Source organism: Garra rufa, chromosome 7, assembly GCF_049309525.1.
Source record: "Garra rufa chromosome 7, GarRuf1.0, whole genome shotgun sequence".
In the NCBI taxonomy this organism is placed as follows: Eukaryota; Metazoa; Chordata; class Actinopteri; order Cypriniformes; family Cyprinidae; genus Garra; species Garra rufa.
Genome location: NC_133367.1, coordinates 10,155,116 through 10,175,811, shown reverse-complemented (window position 1 = coordinate 10,175,811; position 20,696 = coordinate 10,155,116). Strand labels below are relative to the sequence as shown.

Here is a 20,696-nt window from a genome sequence, read left to right as displayed (position 1 = left end):
CCCCTTTACCTTTGTTAGATCACATTGATGAATTAATGTGCTTCTCGTTTTTTTTTTTTTACATTATTTGACATCCATATTTCTTCACTTGCTGTCTGGTGGGCTTGCTCTGGTCCTGAAGCTGGCTGCTGATGGGGTACTCATCTTCGTTTTGTTACTAAATGGTGCTCAACCTCATCCTCTTCTTCAAACTCACTGTCAGACTCTGAATTTTCAGAAATGTGATCCTCATATTCTGAAACCTCTTCCTCGACATCATCATCAGAAGCTCTCTCTTTCAAAATCAATTGCAAGGCCCTCGCAGCAGATAATCTTTTGGCCATCTTGATCAGTTGTGATAAGGAACCACACGGGCAAAGGCTTATTTATAGTATTATGCCCCTAATTTGAAGGTGGGACAGGGTATGAAAAAATAAATCTTGGTTCCCGCAAGAGAGAGGATAAAATGTGCGGGAATGTAAGAGCAGACAGTGTTGATAGTTGAATTTTCAACAATGTTGCAACTTTTTGCGGGAGCAGGAGGGGGAGGGGAAGAAAACAGCATCACCAGAAAGGATGAAGACAGAGTGTAGGAACACTGGACCTACACTTTCAACACTTTTATTAGACCTGGGTCCAGTGGACCCGAACACCTTGTATGTAATGTAAATGCGTGGGGGGAGGTACAATATGCGGTCATTGAAAATTTGTTCGGATTTATGTTCTTCACAGAAAATAAGCCAAAGCCAATGAATTTCAGGTTTAAAAAAATAATTAATTGTTAAATTTTTCTTTTGAAAAAAACTGAAAACGGGTCTCACAGACCCGAACACCATACAAGGGTTAAACATTCCCTCAATGTAAGTCTATGAGATTTTCATTATTCATAGGAAAATTGTAATTCCGATCAGTTAGAAAAGATCCAGTAACTGGAGTCAGATCAGTCTGAAGATCTGGACTGAGTTTGGAGTTTGTAGAGTTAAAGCTCTAGAAGCAGCAGTCAGACATTTGAGTATCAGAAGAAGAAGAAGAATACATTTAAATAGCATTTCAGTAATTGGGCTTTCTCAAGCCAACTTAATAAATAAATGTGTGAAATATATTTAACAAAACTAAATGAAAAAACTGTCTGATAAGTTTTGTCTCATTTTTGTGACGCGCTCCACAAATAAGTTGATGGAAAGCGAGACGACAGAAAGCACATCCTGTTTGTCTTCTTTGTTTTACAAAAGCACAATGCTTTATTTTTGTTGTGATTGGACACAAATAAAAGTAAACCCTTTATAGTTTCAAATGATGCCTTCCTCTTCTCTGTATGACCAAAAATGAGGTGTTTGAGTTGTTTCTGCTGTTATAAGTATATAACTGAAGTGATGGCGCTGGTGCCTCATGCACACACACAGCAGATCAGTTCTAGCATTTCTAACTCCACATTACAGCTGTGCATCATCAAAGTAAAATACAGTCAAACACATCAAATATTGACACTGCTTCATTTAAATAGTCCGTAATACAATCTGTGCTGTTCAGTGTGAGCACCGTACCGCTGTGCTGTTATGACAAACACATTATTGCTCATGTGAAGAATGACGTTTACATCCGTATTGAACATGAGTGAAGGACAAAGACTAGTTTACATCAGAAATAATAGTTTAGCACACAAATACATTGTGAAGATGAGAGTTTTTGGGTTTGTGTCAAATCAGAGAGGTAGACTACATGAGCCCAACAACAGTTTCTGTTTCAGTTTTACTTTCAATTCATTCATTTTGGCTCGACGCTTAACTACTTATATTTTTCATTCTTGTTCTGTTCTGAATGGCGTTAAATGGAAAGGATTTGTTGTGGAGTAAGGGGGACTAAAATAGACTATAGCTATGTTTATAGTGTTTATAATGTTTGCAAACATTTCACTTTATTCACCGCTATATAAATATTTCTAAATGCATTTATAAAATGTGACTTGTTTGTGACTTATCTGTTTTTATTCTCTCTGTCTTTCAAAAACTAAATTTTATATTTTAACTATGCAGCAGAAGTTAAAAAAATTACTTGTAAAAAAAATAAAATAATAAAGTTTATTATTCATTTTGATTCTTGTATGTGAATGTTACTGACCTCAATCTCTCCAGTTTACAGTGTGAATCCTTCAGTACGGCACATAAGTGATTCACTCCTGTGTTTGTGATTTGATTCCTGCTCAGGTTCAGTTCTCTCAGGTGTGATGGGTTTGATTTCAGAGCTGAAGTCAGGATGAGACACTGTTTCTCTGTAATACTGCATCTACACAGACTGAAGACAGAAAGAGAAAGAACAATGACTCAGATCTATGATGATCATCAACAAGCTAAACAGCCAATAATAAACCAGAAAGATCATGAAATCTTAATGATATGAAACAAACCAAGACAGGAGTATTTGAGGACACTAGTTATAATCCAAGTCTGGACCCATCCTCAGTCAACAAATAATGAATCAATACATTAAATCAATATAGAAACAACTGTAAAATTAACTAAATTAAATGGTCTAATTTCACATTTTTAATGAATGAAAATCATTAAATCAATCAAATCAAATATTTTTAAAGAAATTTTAGAGTGTAGTTTACAATTTCTAACTATACAAATGTACATTTTCATTAATAAAACATTTAGTGAAATATACCATTAGTCCAGTATAAATCTAACTGTCAAAATCATCTACTGTCATTTGTTACACTTGTTTTTATTCTGTCTTCACTTCTGTCTTGTTTCACAGCAAACAATTCAGATTTCAGCAAGTTTAATGCTCTTTCTAATACACATACAAACCCATGAACTAATAGTATTGCTGAATCTTTCTGATGATGGAGAAAAAGCAGAAGATGCAGCACTATAAATGATGTGACTTGAGTCTGTTGTCTTCAAATAATCTAAACAGTGAACTTTAATCTGACTGTAACTGCTGTACAGTATAATGATACTAACTCTAGTTTCTCCAGCTTGAATTGTGGGTTCATCAGTAGATCACTGAGGTTTTTCACTCCAGAGTCTCCTAGTTTATTCCAGCTCAGGTCCAGTTCTCTCAGGTGTGATGGGTTTGATTTCAGAGCTGAAGTCACAGCAGAACAACCTTCATCTGTCATTTCACAGTAACTTAACCTACATTGACAGAAAGAGGGAGAGCAGAAAATAAGAAGAAAATAAAATAAGTCACATAATTTATCATAAGCAAATAAAACAGAGGATAAAAGATCAACGGTAACACTTTATAATAACGTTCAGTTTTATGTAATTTATTAGTGGTTAGTTAATGATAAATAATGATTTGCAAAACATTCATAAATGTTTAATAAGTGATATGCTAACAATTTGTGTGTTTTAAAAAAAATTCAATTAATTCAATTAAAATTCAACAAAGTCTTTAGTTAATGATGAACTAATCATTTACATAACATGATTATACGTTCACAAATGATTATTTCGTAATACGCTAACAATTTACAAATCTGTCTTAAGTTATCTTAAAAAATAGCATATCATGAAATAATAATAAAAATAATAATAAAAAGTCAATATATTATGTCACTTAATTTTAATTAAAATACAGGTATCAATCATTTAAATGTTTATGCTCCACTGAAGATCGCATCATGAATAAATCATTGACAAATCTTTCTGCGTCCCCTAATCTAAAGTGTAAACTTCTCATCAGTTGTAAATGTTTGACTCATTATTCAAAGGTCTTTCCCCCAGTGTGTATACCCACCTGACACCCACACAACCTGGAACCGGCAGCTTTATAAAACATTTACAACTGATGAGTAGTTGAATAAAATGAACATATTACTTATTAATAATTTATAAACACATACTCATGTTTTGTAAATAATTAGTTAATCGTTAACAGATTACTTGTAACTGACTTGTAAATGAATTAACAAAACATACACAAATTGTTAGCATATCGCTTATTTGTGAATGTTTTGTAAATGATTATTTTATCATTAACTAATCACCTATAAATGACTTACAACTGAATGTTATTATAAAGTGTCACCAGATAGACTTACCTCAGTTCGTGGTCAGCGCCGATAGCACACCGACATACAGCGCTGAATAACATCATATATACTCAACTAGATAAACAAGCTCATCAAGACAAACTTTATGTTGTCTCGAGAAAACCAGACCAGAAAGTTCTAAACACTTAAAACAGTTTAAAAAGTTTAGGAAGTTCAAGTAGTTTAAAAGGAAGTTGCTAGTATGATTTTAGTTGTTTTAACATGACCTCCTGTGTTGGTCTGCCCTCTTAGGATGAATCACTTGTTGTATTCCCAATTTGTAAGTCGCTTTGGATAAAAGTGTCTGCTAAATGAATAAATGTAAATGTAAACTACTTATATTTTTCATTCTTGTTCTGTTCTGAATGGCGTTCAATTGAAAGGATTTGTTGTGGAGTAAAGGGGACTAAAATAGACTATAGCTATGTTTATAGTGTTTCTAATGTTTGCAAACATTTCACTTTATTTACCGCTATATAAATATTTCTAAATGCAATAATAAAATGTGACTTGTTTGTTTTTATTCTCTCTGTCTTTCAAAAGCTCAGTTTTACATTTTAACTATGTAGCAGAAGTTTCAAAAACTATAAGAACAAATATAATGTGAAATCAAACTCATCATGAGATATTGAGTATAAAGTGTTGTGGTTTAAACTGTTGAAGTGATTTTCATCATTTTGATTCTTGTATGTGAATGTTACTGACCTCAATCTCTCCAGTTTACAGTGTGAATCCTTCAGTACGTCACATAAGTGTTTCACTCCTGTGTTTGTGATTTGATTCTCGCTCAGGTTCAGTTCTCTCAGGTGTGATGGGTTTGATTTCAGAGCTGAAGTCAGGATGAGACACTGTTTCTCTGTAATACTGCATCTACACAGACTGAAGACAGAAAGAGAAAGAACAATGACTCAGATCTATGATGATCATCAGCAAATGCTATACAGTCACTAATAAACCAGAAAGATCATGAAATCTTAATGATATGAAACAAACCAAGACAGGAGTATTTGAGGACACTAGTTACAATCCATGACACATCCTCAGTCAACAAAGACTTCTATTTTAATTAATATATGCTGTAATAAACATGTTAACTGAAGCGGCATGTTTCTGGATGAATTGAAAATAAAAAAAATAAAATAAAAATGGAGATCACGATTCTCTCATGATTCTGAAGAAAAAAAGAATAAAATCTAAACAAAATATCATAATTTACTTGGTTCCGACAACATGTTCATATTCTTTTAAAAACTATAGTCAAACAAAATATTTTTTAAAAAATGAAGGCGTCAGTGTCTCAATTAATAAAGATTTGTTTCTGTATTGCAATCTCCTGAATAAATGATTCAGTGATAAATACTTTTATAAACATGCAGCTGTCGCCACATCCTGTGAGGAGTTTGTGTCAACTTTAATGTTAATGTAAATATTCATCTGTACCTCACATCAAGCTATCGTATGGCTTCAGAAGACTTGGAAAATAGTGCACGGAAACAATATTGTGCTTCATTACGCTTTTATACGGCTTAAAGGTTACAGAGAGGGCCGTTCCACATCCAATATTGTGAATATTATTCTATGACCGATACCTGATATGAAGATCGGATCGAACCATCCCTAAAATATTTCATTAGTCCAGTATAAATCTGTCAGAAACATCTCCTGTCATTTGTTTGTTTTTTTACACTTCTGTTTTGTTTCACAGCAAAGATGTCAAGAGTCCAGTGGTCCTAATCTAAACAGTGAACTTTAATCTGACTGTAACTGCTGTACAGTATAATGATACTAACTCTAGTTTCTCCAGCTTGAATTGTGGGTTCATCAGTAGATCACTGAGGTTTTTCACTCCAGAGTCTCCTAGTTCATTCCAGCTCAGGTTCAGTTCTCTCAGGTGTGATGGGTTTGATTTCAGAGCTGAAGCCAGAGCTTTATTGCCTTCTTCAAAGATCCTGCAGTTTGAAAGCCTAGAACCAGAATGAAAATGTCACATTCAGATCATTAATCAGTTATTTTAGAAATGACCTAAACTATGAAAATCCCTAAACACAATTATCTTTTTTTTTTCCACAAATGAACTAAAACTTAGTTGTAAAGCAAAATCTGACAAATTAATATTGAATTAAATTAAATGGTTACACAGCAAAATCTCTGGTGTTGAAATTGCAGTGGTAAAGGCTTTTGGAGTGAAGTGTTAAAGTTGTGGAGTTGTATTTTGGGGGATTAACACTAGCTGGTGTAAACAGCACCCTCTGGCTGGTGTTAATACGGAGAGTTAACCTTATTAACACTGCTGAGTGTTATCAGTCACATCTGGGACATTTGTAAATTAGGGAGGGCTTCAGTGTCACCATTGGTCCACTAGTCTAGATTGACAGCTGCTCCTCTAGCCAATCCTTCAAAGGGGGAGATTATGTCACTCCAGTGTGACTCATGACTGCTGTGGCTAAAGCCGGGTGCTTGCTGTGTGATTTTTTTTTAAGTCCTTTAGGATTGTACTTGTCGGACTGTATGAACTTGCTGATCATGTCAGAATGCGATCTCATTGTTATTAATGTCAGACTGTATGACAGTCAAGTCGTTCAGTGACTTCGAGCTGCATAACGCAGGGCTGAAATATTGGCTATCGTGAAAAGTAAACAAAAACAAAATTATGTGGATACAGGGCGCAGCATCTAAAATATATTTTATGTTTTGATGTTTTTTTTTTTTTTTTTACTCTGACTGATCGATTTCATGAGACATTGTGTTTATTAATTAAAAAATGCATTCAAATATTTTTTCATGTTAATTTTGTGCGGTAAATATTAAAAAGAAAAAGATCGTTGATTCACATGACGCTTGATCGGAGGCAAATATAGTTCTCACTACAAATGAAAGATTGTAAAAACACATTTATTATTTGTATTTTATCAATAAATTGACAGAATTTATAGGCTAAGAATTGTGTGCTAAAAATAATAAATAGATCTCCTACGGCGAATGTTAAAGTGCCATCGTTTTGCAAGACAATCTATGATCAGAATTAATGCTAGAGGTTTCTGCTATCCACACAGTGGCGTAGCAAGTCAGCCTTGGGCCCATATACAAAACAATTCGGTTAGCTTGTAGCTCGGTTTGATTTACGGTATAAACGCTTGGAAATAATATTTAACATTTTCAAGTCCATTCATTATTTGTAGCACGCAAGTGCTTGGTCGTCACTATTCACATTTAGGTAAGAAACAGCTTGACAAACAGTCTTTTCAAATACAGTCATTCATATTATCACAGAAATACTGGGATTAAAGGTCATAGTTTGGATAAACATTGATGTCTATGGTAGATATCAAAATAGAGCATGTCATCTTTTGAAAGTAATTGGTGCTTAAATAACATTTGTGTCGATTGCAATCTTTCACCACTAGGTAAACAAACTGACTGTTAAAAAAGTTATTTGTCATTGAATAGAGATTCATTCAAAAATGCTGCTTCATCCAGTAATGTTTTTTTATGAGTAAGTCATTCATTCATTTAAACCACTTTTACATACATTTAATATTAAAAATTGGTGTATTAAACATATTCTATTTTACACACATATATTATGCATTAAATGTTTAATAATTCATGCAAATGAATTAAACACTTAAATAAACTGCAGCAACAGATATTTTGTCTCCCATATTTTGCTTAGTTTAGAATTGCGAGGAAATCGTGATCTCTATTTGATCTCTATAAAACTAAAACTGAAACTGAACTATATAAAACTAAATAAAAATGTGTTCACAAAATTAAAATGACAGTAAAACAAACAAAATTGTTAATAAAACTAATAAAAACTAAACTATTGTATTGCAAATTTGAAAACCATATTAAATTAAAATTCATTTAAAAAAGCAAAACTATAATAACCTTGGTAAAGACCATGTCAATCGGAACACAGTTCATGCACAGAGCTCACTTTTAACAAGCTGATGATTTGAATCAGGTGTGTTATAAAAGAGAGAAATGCACAATATTCAGAGCAGGCGTACTAGAGGACTGGAATTAAGAAATAAACCTTGCAGAGACTATTTATTCATTCAGGTTAAAAAAAAAAAAAAAGAAAATGTGTGTCTGCTCTGCCTATATGATTACTGATTATCATATCTGATTTTAATAAGGGAGAAAAAATCTTGACATGGGCAGATTAGAACCCGAAACCTCCTACACACCTAATGCTGTTTTTAAAACTAGACTGTTTAGGAGAACAAATGTTTAATCACATATCGATGCAGAATTAATGGCCTAATAATGTCCTATAATAATAAAGGCAAAAACACTGAGAAAAAAAGGAAAATGTCCCAGCCACATTTTAAAACAAAGTTGTACACTCATACAATATTTCTCCAATGTTTTAATTGTAATATTAAATCCTCTTTATTTGCCAACAAATAACATGTATTTTTCATTAATTAAAAGACAAATAAAATGAATGTTTTACGCCCTATTTTGATAAAGAGAAAAATGCAAATACACAACATTTCTGAGGGAAAAAAAGATAAGTATATTGTAAGAATACATTAAACTTATTTGTATGCTTTAAAATAATTAGATATGCTAAAACACAGAATTTAACAATTTAAAAAAACAAACAAAAAAACATTCCATAGGGCCATATTTTTTGTTAAACTGACGTTAAAATTGTTTAAGCTTCATGATTGTAATAAAAGATTTTAATTAAAATTAAAATCATAATGAGTCTTTAGACAATATGTAAATACAGATGTGATCTTTTATGTACAATCAAACGCAAGTTTGTAGTATTTCACAACAAATTGGTTTAGGACAGTGTCAATGACAAACCAAATTTAAAAAAAGAACACCATGGCAGGTGTTAATATAAAAGAATCTCGATGCACAACACAGACTTGTTCATTATCTAAGTCTGGTTTTCACCTTATGTTTTTGTCGAGCTCAATTTTGGTCTATTGTCACACAACTTACCTCAGTATTTCCAAATGACATTTCATATTTCCCAGTCCAGAGCAGAGCAGCTTCACTCCTGAATCCTGCAGATTATTGTTGCTCATGTCCAGTTCTTTCAGACTGTTATCTGATCCAAGAACCGTAGCCAGAGCTGAACAGCTTTTGTCTGTTAAACCACAATCATTTAGCCTATGATGGAAATAAGGTTACAGAATCATTAGATTAAATACATTTGCTAAATACAAACAATAAATAATAGTTAATCTATAGCTTTAATTACAATAAATCATACATTTGAATGTGTTAGTTCCATGGTTTTAAGAAAAAGCATTACTGAGTGAATTCTAATTAAACCACATAACCATTGCAATCATGTGCTCAAGATAGCTGTAAAACATGATGTAAAAACTAGTGGTGGGCCGTTATCGGCGTTAACGTGCTGCGTTAACGTGAAACTCTTATCGCGCGATAAAAAAAATATCGCCGTTAATCTATTCTCAAATTTGGGTTGGGAGCTGGGTCTAAAATAGGCAAACTATGATGACTTTCACCTTGATAGTTTAACGCGGCGCGTTTACGTCTCCTCCGCCAAAACACAGACGGGTCATCAGACATCGCGTCGTCCTCCATTCATAAAAACCGAATCTACTATAGCGAAATGCCACGTAAATTCGTCGTTTTTTGGATTCATAAATCAAATGTTGGTCAGTAACTTAATTCAAATCGCGATACTAGTGCATGTGAAAACTGAAATGCAAAAAGACCGTTTTAATATGAATCCGATATGTTCCGTTTGCCTAGCTGTATGTATGCATTGCGGAGACGAGCTTTTACTACACGCATACTGAAACACACGTGAGGCTCCCGGTAATTTTTGGCATTTTCATCTCACATGAACAGATAAACTTAATCTCCCAAACTGCTGTGAGTGTCACTTTTACCGTTTCATTTGAGAAAACTAGCATCATATCATACTGTATGACACAGAAACTTCATGGCAACCTGTCAAAATAAAAGTATGGTGTAACATGTAATGGGCTGGGTAGGTGTTGACGTTAAAAAAACACAATCTAATAGGTAGAAAAAATAATTTCATTGTTAGTTAGTTAGTAAACACAAGTACATCTAATTGAACATAATTTATTTTCATCAACAAATTATCATAGAACAGCTTTATGAGCTTTATGATCCATTCTCAAAGACTTTAAGTCATTATTTGGGTAGCACACATATTCTGAATGCCTTCAGCAGAATTCAAATTAGCCATTTTAATCTAGATTAATCTAGATTAATTCCAAGATTTAATCTAGATTAATCTAGATAAAAAAAATTAATCTATGCCCACCCCTAGTAAAAACACAAGGCTCTTTAGAGTGCTCACAAAAAATATGCACAGGAATATTTGAGAGCTGCTGCCTATCAGCGGTTACTGCATTGCCCCAGTATTTGTACTTCTCATACTACAGAAAGACTGGAAATATACATTAATATAAACCACAATCACTAGTTAGCTGATTATCTGTTGACATTTACTGCACACATTTGAGTGGACATTTGATGAACTGACCATCATCATTCAAAAGACTTCTCATACGTCAAATCTCCGCATTCCTGAACAATGCACTTTCTGCTACTAACAATAATAGTTTCAATAGGAAAAAAAAACAGCTATTCTCAGCTATAAAGAAAAACAAGAATATTTTCCAGAAACACAAGAAATAATTTTCCAGAAAAAGCAAGATTTTCATGACATTTTATGTTTCTCTAATTTCCCACACATTTTCCAGGACTAAAAAAAATCAATAATTAATTATCCAGGTTTTCCAGGATGCTTGGGAGCCTAGACAAATGTTTTTGACTTATGAAAGCAAAAAAATTAACTTACAGAGCTCTTTTGGAGGTTTTGATGACTGCTGATAATCTAATGAGACACTCGTCTGATTTCTTGAATTTCTGAAGCTCAAACTCCTCCAGCTCCTCCTCTGATGTCAACAACACAAAGGCCAAAGCAGACCACTGGGCAGGAGAAAGATCAGCAGATGAGAGACTTCCTTTGCTAAGGTGGGTCTGAATGTCTTTCACCAGAGTTTGGTCGTTCAATTCATTCAGACAGTAGAATAGATTGATGGATCTCTCTGGAGACAGATTAGCTTCCAATTTCTGCTTGATGTACCAAACAATTTCCTTTATGCTTTATGCTTTCCTTTTGTCATTGTCATTTTGCTGTGTCAACAGACCCTGTAAGAGTCGCTGATTGGACTGGAGAGACAAACCAAGGAGGAATCGAAGAAAAAGATCCAGATGTCCATTATCACTCTCTAGTGCCTTGTCCACTGTAGTCTTGAGCAAATCAATCATGGTTTCACTTTTGAAAAGAAATATACTTTTCTTTTTTATGTTTAAATGTGCATAAAGAGCTGCAATAAACTCTTGAATGCTCAAGTGAACAAAGCAGTACATGGTACCAAGAACAATCCCAGTTTCCTCCTTAAAGATCTGGGTACACATGCCTGAATACACTGATGCCTTATGGACGTCAATACCACAGGCTTCCAGATCTCTGTCATAGAAGATCACATTGTTCCTTTCCAGCTGATGAAATGCCAGTTTCCCCAGTGAAAAGATGGCATCTTTATCCCAGGAAACATCTGGTGTGTATTCTCCATCATACTTTCGTCTGCTCTGCTGGATCTGAAATCTGAGAAAGTGTGTGTACATTTGTGTCAGAGTCTTGGGAGTGTCTTCAGTATTTGACTTCTCCAGTGTTTTGGAGGCATCATCAGCCTGATTGTTTTTCACATCATTATTTCTTTTCTCCTCTAAAATGTTCTGCAGAACAGTGGCTGAAATCCAGCAGAAGACTGGGATGTGGCACATGATAAAGAGAGTCTTTGATTGTTTAACATGATCGATGATTTCTCTGGCCAGATCCTCATCTGTGACTCTTTTTCTGAAGTACTCCTCCTTTTGTGCATCATTGAATCCTCGTATCTCTGTCAGCCGGTCGATACAGTCAGGAGGAATCTTACTGGCAGCTGCTGGTCTGGTGGTGATCCAGATGAGAGCAGACGGAAGCAGATTTCCCTTGATGAGGTTTGTCAGGAGAACATCCAGAGAGACTGGTGAAGATACATCATGCAACGTCTCATTATCCTTAAAGTTAACAGGACGTCGACATTCATCCAGTCCATCAAGAATGAACAGTACTTTTTGGTTCCTTTTTGTAAGGTTCAGATTTTTTGACTCTGGAAAAAATTTAGTTATAAGGTCCATCAAACTTAGTTTTTCTTTCTCCTTTAAGTTCATCTCTCTGAATGGAAGAGGAAATATGAAGCTGATATCCTGATTTTCTTTTCCTTCGGCCCAATCCAGAACAAACTTTTGCACAGAGACTGATTTTCCGATGCCAGCAACTCCTTTTGTCAGTACAGATCTGATCTGCTTGTCTTGTTCAGGTGCTTCAAATAAATTTGTGCATTCAACCTGTATTTCTTTTGATTCATGACGTCTGGAAGCAACTTCAATCTGTCTTACCTCATGTTCAGTATTGACCTGTTCACTACAACCCTGAGTGATATAGAGATCTGTGTAGATGTTATTCAGAAGAGTAGAGTCACCTTGCTTTGCAATTCCTTCAAGCACACATTGATATTTCTTCTTTAGGCTACATTTTAGCTGATGAATGAAGAACAGCTCATCTGAACAGAAACAAAAATACAGAATATTTTAATCTTATTTTCTCTCCTACATTCATAAGTGACAGTCTGACAAATTGTCATAAGTCTCTTACCTTCTAGAGTATCAGCAGCTTCATCTTGCTTCATCTCTCTCAGGAAGTAGAGTGTGAGATCAAGAGCTGCTTCTTTGATACTGCATCTGTTCTCATTAAAATCCTTCACAAAGTATTGCACGTCCTCTTTTTGTAATATTTTCTTAAACTTGTCCAGTTCTTTCTTTAGAAATGTGATTATTATGCTCTCAAGATCCTACAAAGCAAGAAAAAAATAAATGAAAGAAAAAAATCTTCATCCATATTTGATTTTTTAATAATTAAAAATGTTTGAAAAATCAGTTTAAGACTAATGTTAATTAGCTGTCAGTATTAATAATACATTCTTATTTTATGGGTTCTTAAAAAATAATGGTCAATAAGATTTAGAAATAACATTTCTCTTGCACTCTTATTCAATAACACATTTGTTTGTCATATTTATTAATTATTCATGAAGATGTGTTTTATTACCTGGAAAACCTGTAGGAAACTGTTTGTAAAGTCCTTGTGGTTCCTGTTAGTCTGGAAATCTGGATCTAAGGTTTCATTCTGAAGCCCGCTGCTCAATAAAATTAATCAAATTATTGCATTTCTGGAGAAATATGACTAAAATCTCTTGTAAACATGTTCTAGCAAAAGGAAAACAAATATTTGATACATTTATGAACTATAAAGTTTAATGATAATTATACACTTTCTAACACATTTGTAAAGAAAAAATAAGAAACATCAAATACCGTATGGTTTGTGATGCTGTTTCTCCACTGAAGTCTGGTACTCTACCCTTTGAGCGGTCACTCTTCACAGACTCAGAGCTGGACACATGTGCATCTGAACTTTCACTAATGATGCAGAGAGAACAACTTTACTACATGAGGTTCATCCGTGTTTTATATTGGCACTCATTCTCTCTAATCCTTCACAGAAATACTTGCAGAGCTTTAAAGATAGCAGTTATTCTTGTTTACAGACTCACATTTTTTCACAATATCTGTAAAGAATTTACTGATCTAATTGAAGACAACCTTTTCTTTTTTGAGAGAAGAAATGTCAGTGTTACACAGTTCTGTTAGCATACTTCAATTAAAGAAACCATATGACACTATTTTAAAAGTTCATCACTTTGTTTATTGGGTGTAACAATAACAATGTCATCGTAATAATTATCCATTTGACCTCGAGTCCAAGTCTGAGCTGAATGTCTCACATTGTTAAGCTTTCATTTTGCAACTCTCTTACCTTTCAGATACAATCTCATAAAATTATAATTTTTCTTTTTCACCGTAACAACTTAATGTCCTGAAGTGCCAACATATAAAAACTGTTTTTTAGGTGTGGTTTATTGTATTTCATGTACAATTTATTTATGTGTGTATAGCTCAGGTGTGTATGCACTGCAGCTCCATAAAGTGTGCTGTACACAAGCTAACCTTTGGGTTAACGGCTCAGGAACAGCATGATGAATAAATCTTAACCACTGATTCCAAACAAAGCGGGTTTGCTTTCGCATCCAAACACACAGCGTCTCCACAACATGACGACAACACTACAACTCAACGAAGACTCGTTTTCTCTTTGTGGAAACATTTGGACAGCATTACGCTAATATTTCACATTGTGATGCAGACATTTGTGAAAGTAATATCTGAACTTCAATCAAGGCATTTTAGTCATTTCTGGATCAGTGTTCTCTGTTAGAGAGAATAAATCGCTTTGCAGGAGACTATGACATTTATAACTCTGAAGATCTTACACAAACAGATACATTACACACTAAAGGAAAATGAAAACATTAAAAAGCATCATATGACCCCTTTAAATTAAGTGTGTGGTCATTTTTAAATGTCTGAATATACATTTATGACCTAAAACAAAATCACTGATGTGGAATAATTTACTCAAGTATCTACATATCAAATGCTGAAGAGCGACTGTAAATTATGATTCAGTTCTCAGATATTTATAATCTATTGGCTACTTTTTAAATATATTTAATGTTATTTTAGCAAAGCTTTTTTAGAGCAAACATGTGAAAGTCCAGCAGTGTTTAAAATGATTGTCTGAAAACAGACTCAGTCTTACCTCTGTTTGTGTGAGAGACTCATCTCAGACGGAGAGTCCTTTCCTCGCTCCTCTGACATACTGCAGATAAACTGCCAGAGATCAGCACTGGGTTGAGAAAACTATCTGCTGTTCAGTTTGACCTGGAGATGATGATCCTTAATGAGATCAAGAAATATCTGGAGTTAGCAGCAACACAAAACACTAGATCAAATAAAGTCCGTTATGAACAAATGCACTACCATGTAGAATAAACAAATGGTCTTCACGAGAAATGGCGGATTTAAACATACTTTCGATTTCGCATCACAAAACAACAGCAAAAAAAAAAAAAAAAAAAAAAAAAAACAGAAGCGAAAATACGGAAATACCTTTAGAAACACATTCGTCTTCAATAACCCCTTTTGGAAAACTTACTTGCAGTCTTGTCCACTAAGAAGAGCATTTATAAGTATTTGAAACGATCATTTTCTGTCCTTCAGGCCTGTAGTTTGTCAGCAATAATTCTCATATCTCTCAGACAGATTGGATTAAATACAAAAACAATGTCCGCGAGTGTTAAAATTAGTAGGGTCTGCGCTAAAGTTGTATCTATAAAATGTTTTCTAGGACATATATTGGATAAAATCCTATGAGCATCGCTTTGTTTTGCTATCTGAGTGTTTTCCGCAGTTACTTTCGTTTTCGTCTTCTTCGTGGGTTTTTCTGGAGGGTTTGAACGAGCTGAACAGTTACTGCCACCTGCTGCACTGGAGCCTGAATTATATTTATAATTTATAGATACATAATTTGTTACATTTTTAAAGTTGTTGTTTTTTATTGTTTTTACTGTACAAACTGTACACCTACTCATCACAAAAAGAATCAACATACTTCCATTTTTAATAAAATATTGTTTGCAAGTGATCTAAATTATTCTAAGACTCAAGACATTTCATCATAAATCACATTTATGTTAGTATATGTGTTATATAATAATACATCTAATAAATCATAAACATTTGAAGCTAAAGGAGACTCAAGTAAAAAAGTGTAACAAACATGTTACTAAAGACAAGCAAAACAAATCATTCATTATACATTTTAAACATGTATTTAACATTTATTTAGGTTCGTTGAACTTATAAAACACATAATTTGCTTCTTTTAAAGATGATAATAAATACAATTACATTATATGTAACAGTGTATAAAAATAAACATTTACAAAATTTTAGGTGATCATAAAAATGGCTTACATTTTTCTGCAAACAATGATGTCCATTCTGTGAATGAAAGATTTACAAAAATGTTTACGTTGAAATATAAACAAAACAATGAGAAACTGATGGTCTGTTTCAGATCCTCACACAGATCGAAGGGGAGATGGATGACTAGTAGACCAGATGATCTGAGATGTTAGTCTGCTAACCTTTTTTCTAAGACAGAGGTTCCCTACAGACGATGTCCGGTGGTTCTTGCTTAAATTTCAACTAAAGAACAATTTGTATTAGGTTTCAATCGCTTTAGATTCCTAATGTTTCTTATTTTAAACATAATCTTCAACGTTTAATCCCTTCACAAACACACAATAAAACATGTTGCCAAAGTCTTTAACTAGATAATATTTCATTTGTTTTAAATGTATGCGAAGGAGCTTGTGTCAGATGCAGAGCTGGTAATCTCTATATTTAGGTTGTATCTTTTAGAAAATGTTATATTTATTTTATTTCAAAACATAGTCCTGTTTTAAAGGCTAAAAAGTGTCCATATCGTAGAGTATCCTGAGCCCAATATCTGACATCCTGTGGAGCTATGATCTAGTTCTGCACTTAATGCTGTGCTCCTACTTTTCAAATGCATCTCATGTCACATTGACACAAATTCTTTCAGATACTCACTGACTTTTCAGAGTTGTAAACTACGCTTGAATCAAACAACACATGTGAGGACTGTCTTCTGTGGTTCAGTGGCTCTCCTGAGAATATTTCATTGCTTCTAAAAAGTTGAATTAAAAAGCATTCGGCCACAACAGACTCCTAATGTGAGGTGAATGTTAAAACCTAGTATACAATATGCAGCATTTTATGTATATGATTTTACTGTTAATATTTATTTGCTACTTTTATCAGTCTGATAAATGTGTGGTCAATACTGTACATAATAAAAATGACAATCATGCTACCAAGTATGTTAGACACAATGGTTTTAAGAAAGTGATGTTTTTAACTGGAGAGGAGAACCAGGTGAGGCTTCTCAACCGAACAAAGAAAACACATTTTATATTCCTTCAACATATTTTATTTAATATTTCTGCATGAGTGCCATGTTTTTTTATTGCTTTTTCTAAATGTTAATCTTTTTCTAATTGTATCAGCTGAGCTTGTTTCAACTGTTTATGGCCATTTTCTTAGGTTATTATTTTTGACCCACATAGATATAGAGTAAATCTTATCATCCATGCTTTTCCCCTACATTTACAAACCCCAAATAAGACCGCAAGCGTGATCATAAATTCAATAAGACTAGTTACCCAGTTACACATCATGTAAGTAAAGTGTCATAATGCATCCAGAATACAGAAATCCTGCTCTTGATCTATTACGACTGACATTTTCCGTCATCAAATGATCAGGATTACGGATGACTCTGTTCACATCTTGTTTGTTGGACTGTATTCGTCTTTAGGTGAGTCCTTCTCTATGAGAGCCGTCAGCATTCAGCATTGCTTTTGTCAGATTTGCTAGAGGTATATGGCACCTTGTTGTAACCTGATCAATTAAGAAACATAACATTATACTGCTCCCCATTGAAAAGGTTTTTTAGACATAGTCTTTTATGCAAGAAATATGTCTGCACAACATAAATATGGATCAGTTTAACAAATACCTAATACTGAAACCCTCTCTTCTGAACTATCGTGGAAGTTTTTTTAATATTGATTTTGATTGTCCGTCCACTACGTTATACCTTTGTCATTGTTTTTGTACAGTTTTTAGACGAAGACTATTCTCAGACTTCTCAAGTCAAACATGCTGTGAATGTTTGGAGGAAAACAAGAACTAGTACAGTATAAGAGAATTAAATGAAGGTCCTTCTACAAGAAAGTGTTTAAACCGAGATTGTGAAGTACTTCAGAGCTTTTTTCCCCCGATCTGGCTACAAAATCTTAATCGCCAATCCTACTGTTCCTCTGCTACATGTACGTCTATCTTATTTAAAAAACACATAAAGTTACACATTACAAGTTGAAGACGGTGTGGAATCACTATTGTCTTTGTACGCATCTCTAAACAGGCCATTAATAAATAAATCACAGTTATTTTAAGCGAAAGGGATGATTCAGACCATTTTATTCAGTTGTTGTGTTTGTCTTTTAGTTTTTTGTTCCAGGAAACAGGTACAACTGCAACTTCACGTTGTCATGTTTGACGTAATAATCTCTTCTTCTTTAAGAAAACATTTTTTAACATATCTTAGTTCTCTTAATGTTTCATAATTGTAAATGTTTGTTAAGCTTAAATATTTTTTATTTTTTTGTCAGTTACATAGTTGTTACGGGTTGGTGCTGGAGCGATGAGACGAGACACGAATTACAAACAGAGTCTTTTAATATATCCAAGGAGCAGACTGATCAGGAACATGAAACCTTTCCACACACGCAACGTATACACAAAGCAAAGACCGACAGTAAACTGAACTCAAAGACAGACTTATAAAGGGACTAGATGATTACAGACAGGTGCAGGGGATGATGATAATGAGGGCTAAACCAAAGCAGACAGATCGACAGGGGAAGACAATGGGAGAAACTAAGTACACAAACAGACAGAACTATGACAATAGTTATCAGGCATGAAATGTATATCTATTTTTAAATAGTTATGATAGAGTTACAGGTTCTGTGTAGCCGGATGTCCGTAAGCGGGGAAATCTGGACAGTAACTGTGACAGATGAGAGTATTACTCAAACAGTCCACCGTGTTATCTTTTAATAAAATATTGCATTGAATGCCACGAAGACAAATTCTGTAGCAGTGTTCATTAAAACATCGAAATGAAAATAAACGTACAAATATTCATAATATATTCTAATGACACAACAGACTGATCTTTGCTAAGTACACCTACAATTGTTAGATATCTTGACCTTATCCGTGTGTTTAACGCCGCTATTGCGCTAGGCCTTTCACACCGTTGTGAGATTTAAACCGCAAAGTTTTGCATTACACTTTATAAGCAGAACAATTTTATCGGTTTCCAATATTTCTGTGAATTTGCTTGAGTTAATCAAATATCGTTTTAATCCGTTTTCTTGACCTCAAGACACTTGTGTTACTAATACTATCCTAGTTTATATCAGATATAAGACATTAGATAATTTCTTAATAATTATTTCTGTTTTTCAATAATACTGAAATCAGGTAGGTGAACTTTAAAAAAAAAAAAAAGTTTAAACTGTATATGTATCACTGTATTTATATGCAAATATAAATGTGTTGAATAAAGACAATGTATTTGACTATCTATAGAGGAGCGAGAAAGACACAAATGCTGTTAACTGTTCAAAAAATGTTTAGTTGGTCTGGACTGACGAAGGAGAGACTCCATCCACAGAACAAAGACAATATACTGGATATCTGTACATTAACAACAGACACACACATAACTGAATATAAAGTAGAATAGAATAACAATGTGTATAAAATATGAGATAACTAATGTTTTAGATAACATGGACTTTTCACATTGTAGACTTGTTTTATATCTTTGACACATTTAAGTGCTGCACTTGACAATCACATTTAAACATTTGAATCATTATGGATGAGTTTAATACAAATATTATTAAACTGAAGAGCCAGACAGACTCATCTGAGCGTCTTCCTCCTGTTTCAGCTTTCAATAAAACAAAAGCATCATTTGCTTGAATACTAAATCAACATGAATCATTCAGTATCACATGTTTCTAACACACATGCTGCATTATTTGATTGTAAAGTCTGAGTCTCTTCACCTGTATGGATCACATTCACACATTTATCACACATTTCTTTCTCCTCATAGACACAGTAGTGAAGCTCTTCTGTGGATCCTCACCTGATGTTCACTGCTCCTTTCATCAAGATCCAAAAAACTAGGATAGACAGTATTTAGCATCTTTTGGTGGTTGTAAGGTGGAACAGAAAAGAGAGGAAAAAAAAGTGTCAGTGTTCAGTGAAACAATTTGCAAATCAGTTACTATTTCAATTACGGTTTCATTTAAAGTTAGATTTCCATGATCTTGCATAGATATTTCTAAAATAATATTTGTGTTTTAAATACATCTGAACATGATTTCCATTCATATGTTTGTCTGTTTGTGTGACTCCTGTTGAGACACTATAAAGAGAAACACACACTAATGAGTGAACGGCAAATATAATAAACCACAAGAACAAATACTAATGTGATTTTGCCTCAAAACTAAAGCCTTTCAGTTAAATGTTCCACTAGTTAAAGCTGTTTTTCCTCTAGTTTCAACATTTGTATTGGTCTCAGTAAATAAGTGAAAGTAAAGTAAGTGTAAAGTAATGTGACGTGTTGCTTGTCAAAGTAAAATCACACAAGAGACAGAGACATTGATCATGTGATGCTGGACGGCTGTGAGCTGAAGCTGGAATCTGCACTGATTTTACCAGCGTTTTCCTCCAATCTGACCAAATCTATTTCAAACTGGAATGATTCACTATTACTGATGGCATTAATAAAGCAGCTGTTGTTGGAGAAAGCTCTGACAGTCTGCTTTTGTTCTCTTTCCTCCTTTGTGTTCAACATTTTGATCAACTTTACATTTCATTCTGACACAAACCCTTTGAAATAAAGCTGGATGATCATTTGATCATCTCCTTTCACAGATATTTGAAAGTTAAT

At 33.8% G+C, this 20,696-nt stretch overlaps 1 protein-coding gene across 1 annotated transcript in view; it reads right to left on the bottom strand.

The window, feature by feature from the left end:
• LOC141338845 (NACHT, LRR and PYD domains-containing protein 3-like) overlaps positions 1-13,179 on the bottom strand; it is a 48,682-nt gene extending 35,503 nt beyond the window's left edge. Inside the window, exons 1-6 of the mRNA XM_073844461.1 lie at positions 13,165-13,179; positions 12,762-12,957; positions 12,506-12,669; positions 11,688-11,935; positions 8,990-9,160; positions 5,815-5,988 (exon numbers count right to left, since the gene is read on the bottom strand). Of these exons, the coding sequence (XP_073700562.1) occupies positions 5,815-5,988; positions 8,990-9,160; positions 11,688-11,935; positions 12,506-12,669; positions 12,762-12,957; positions 13,165-13,179 (968 nt within the window). The remainder of the gene's footprint in view (positions 1-5,814; positions 5,989-8,989; positions 9,161-11,687; positions 11,936-12,505; positions 12,670-12,761; positions 12,958-13,164) is intronic.
• Positions 13,180-20,696: the final 7,517 nt, after the last annotated feature.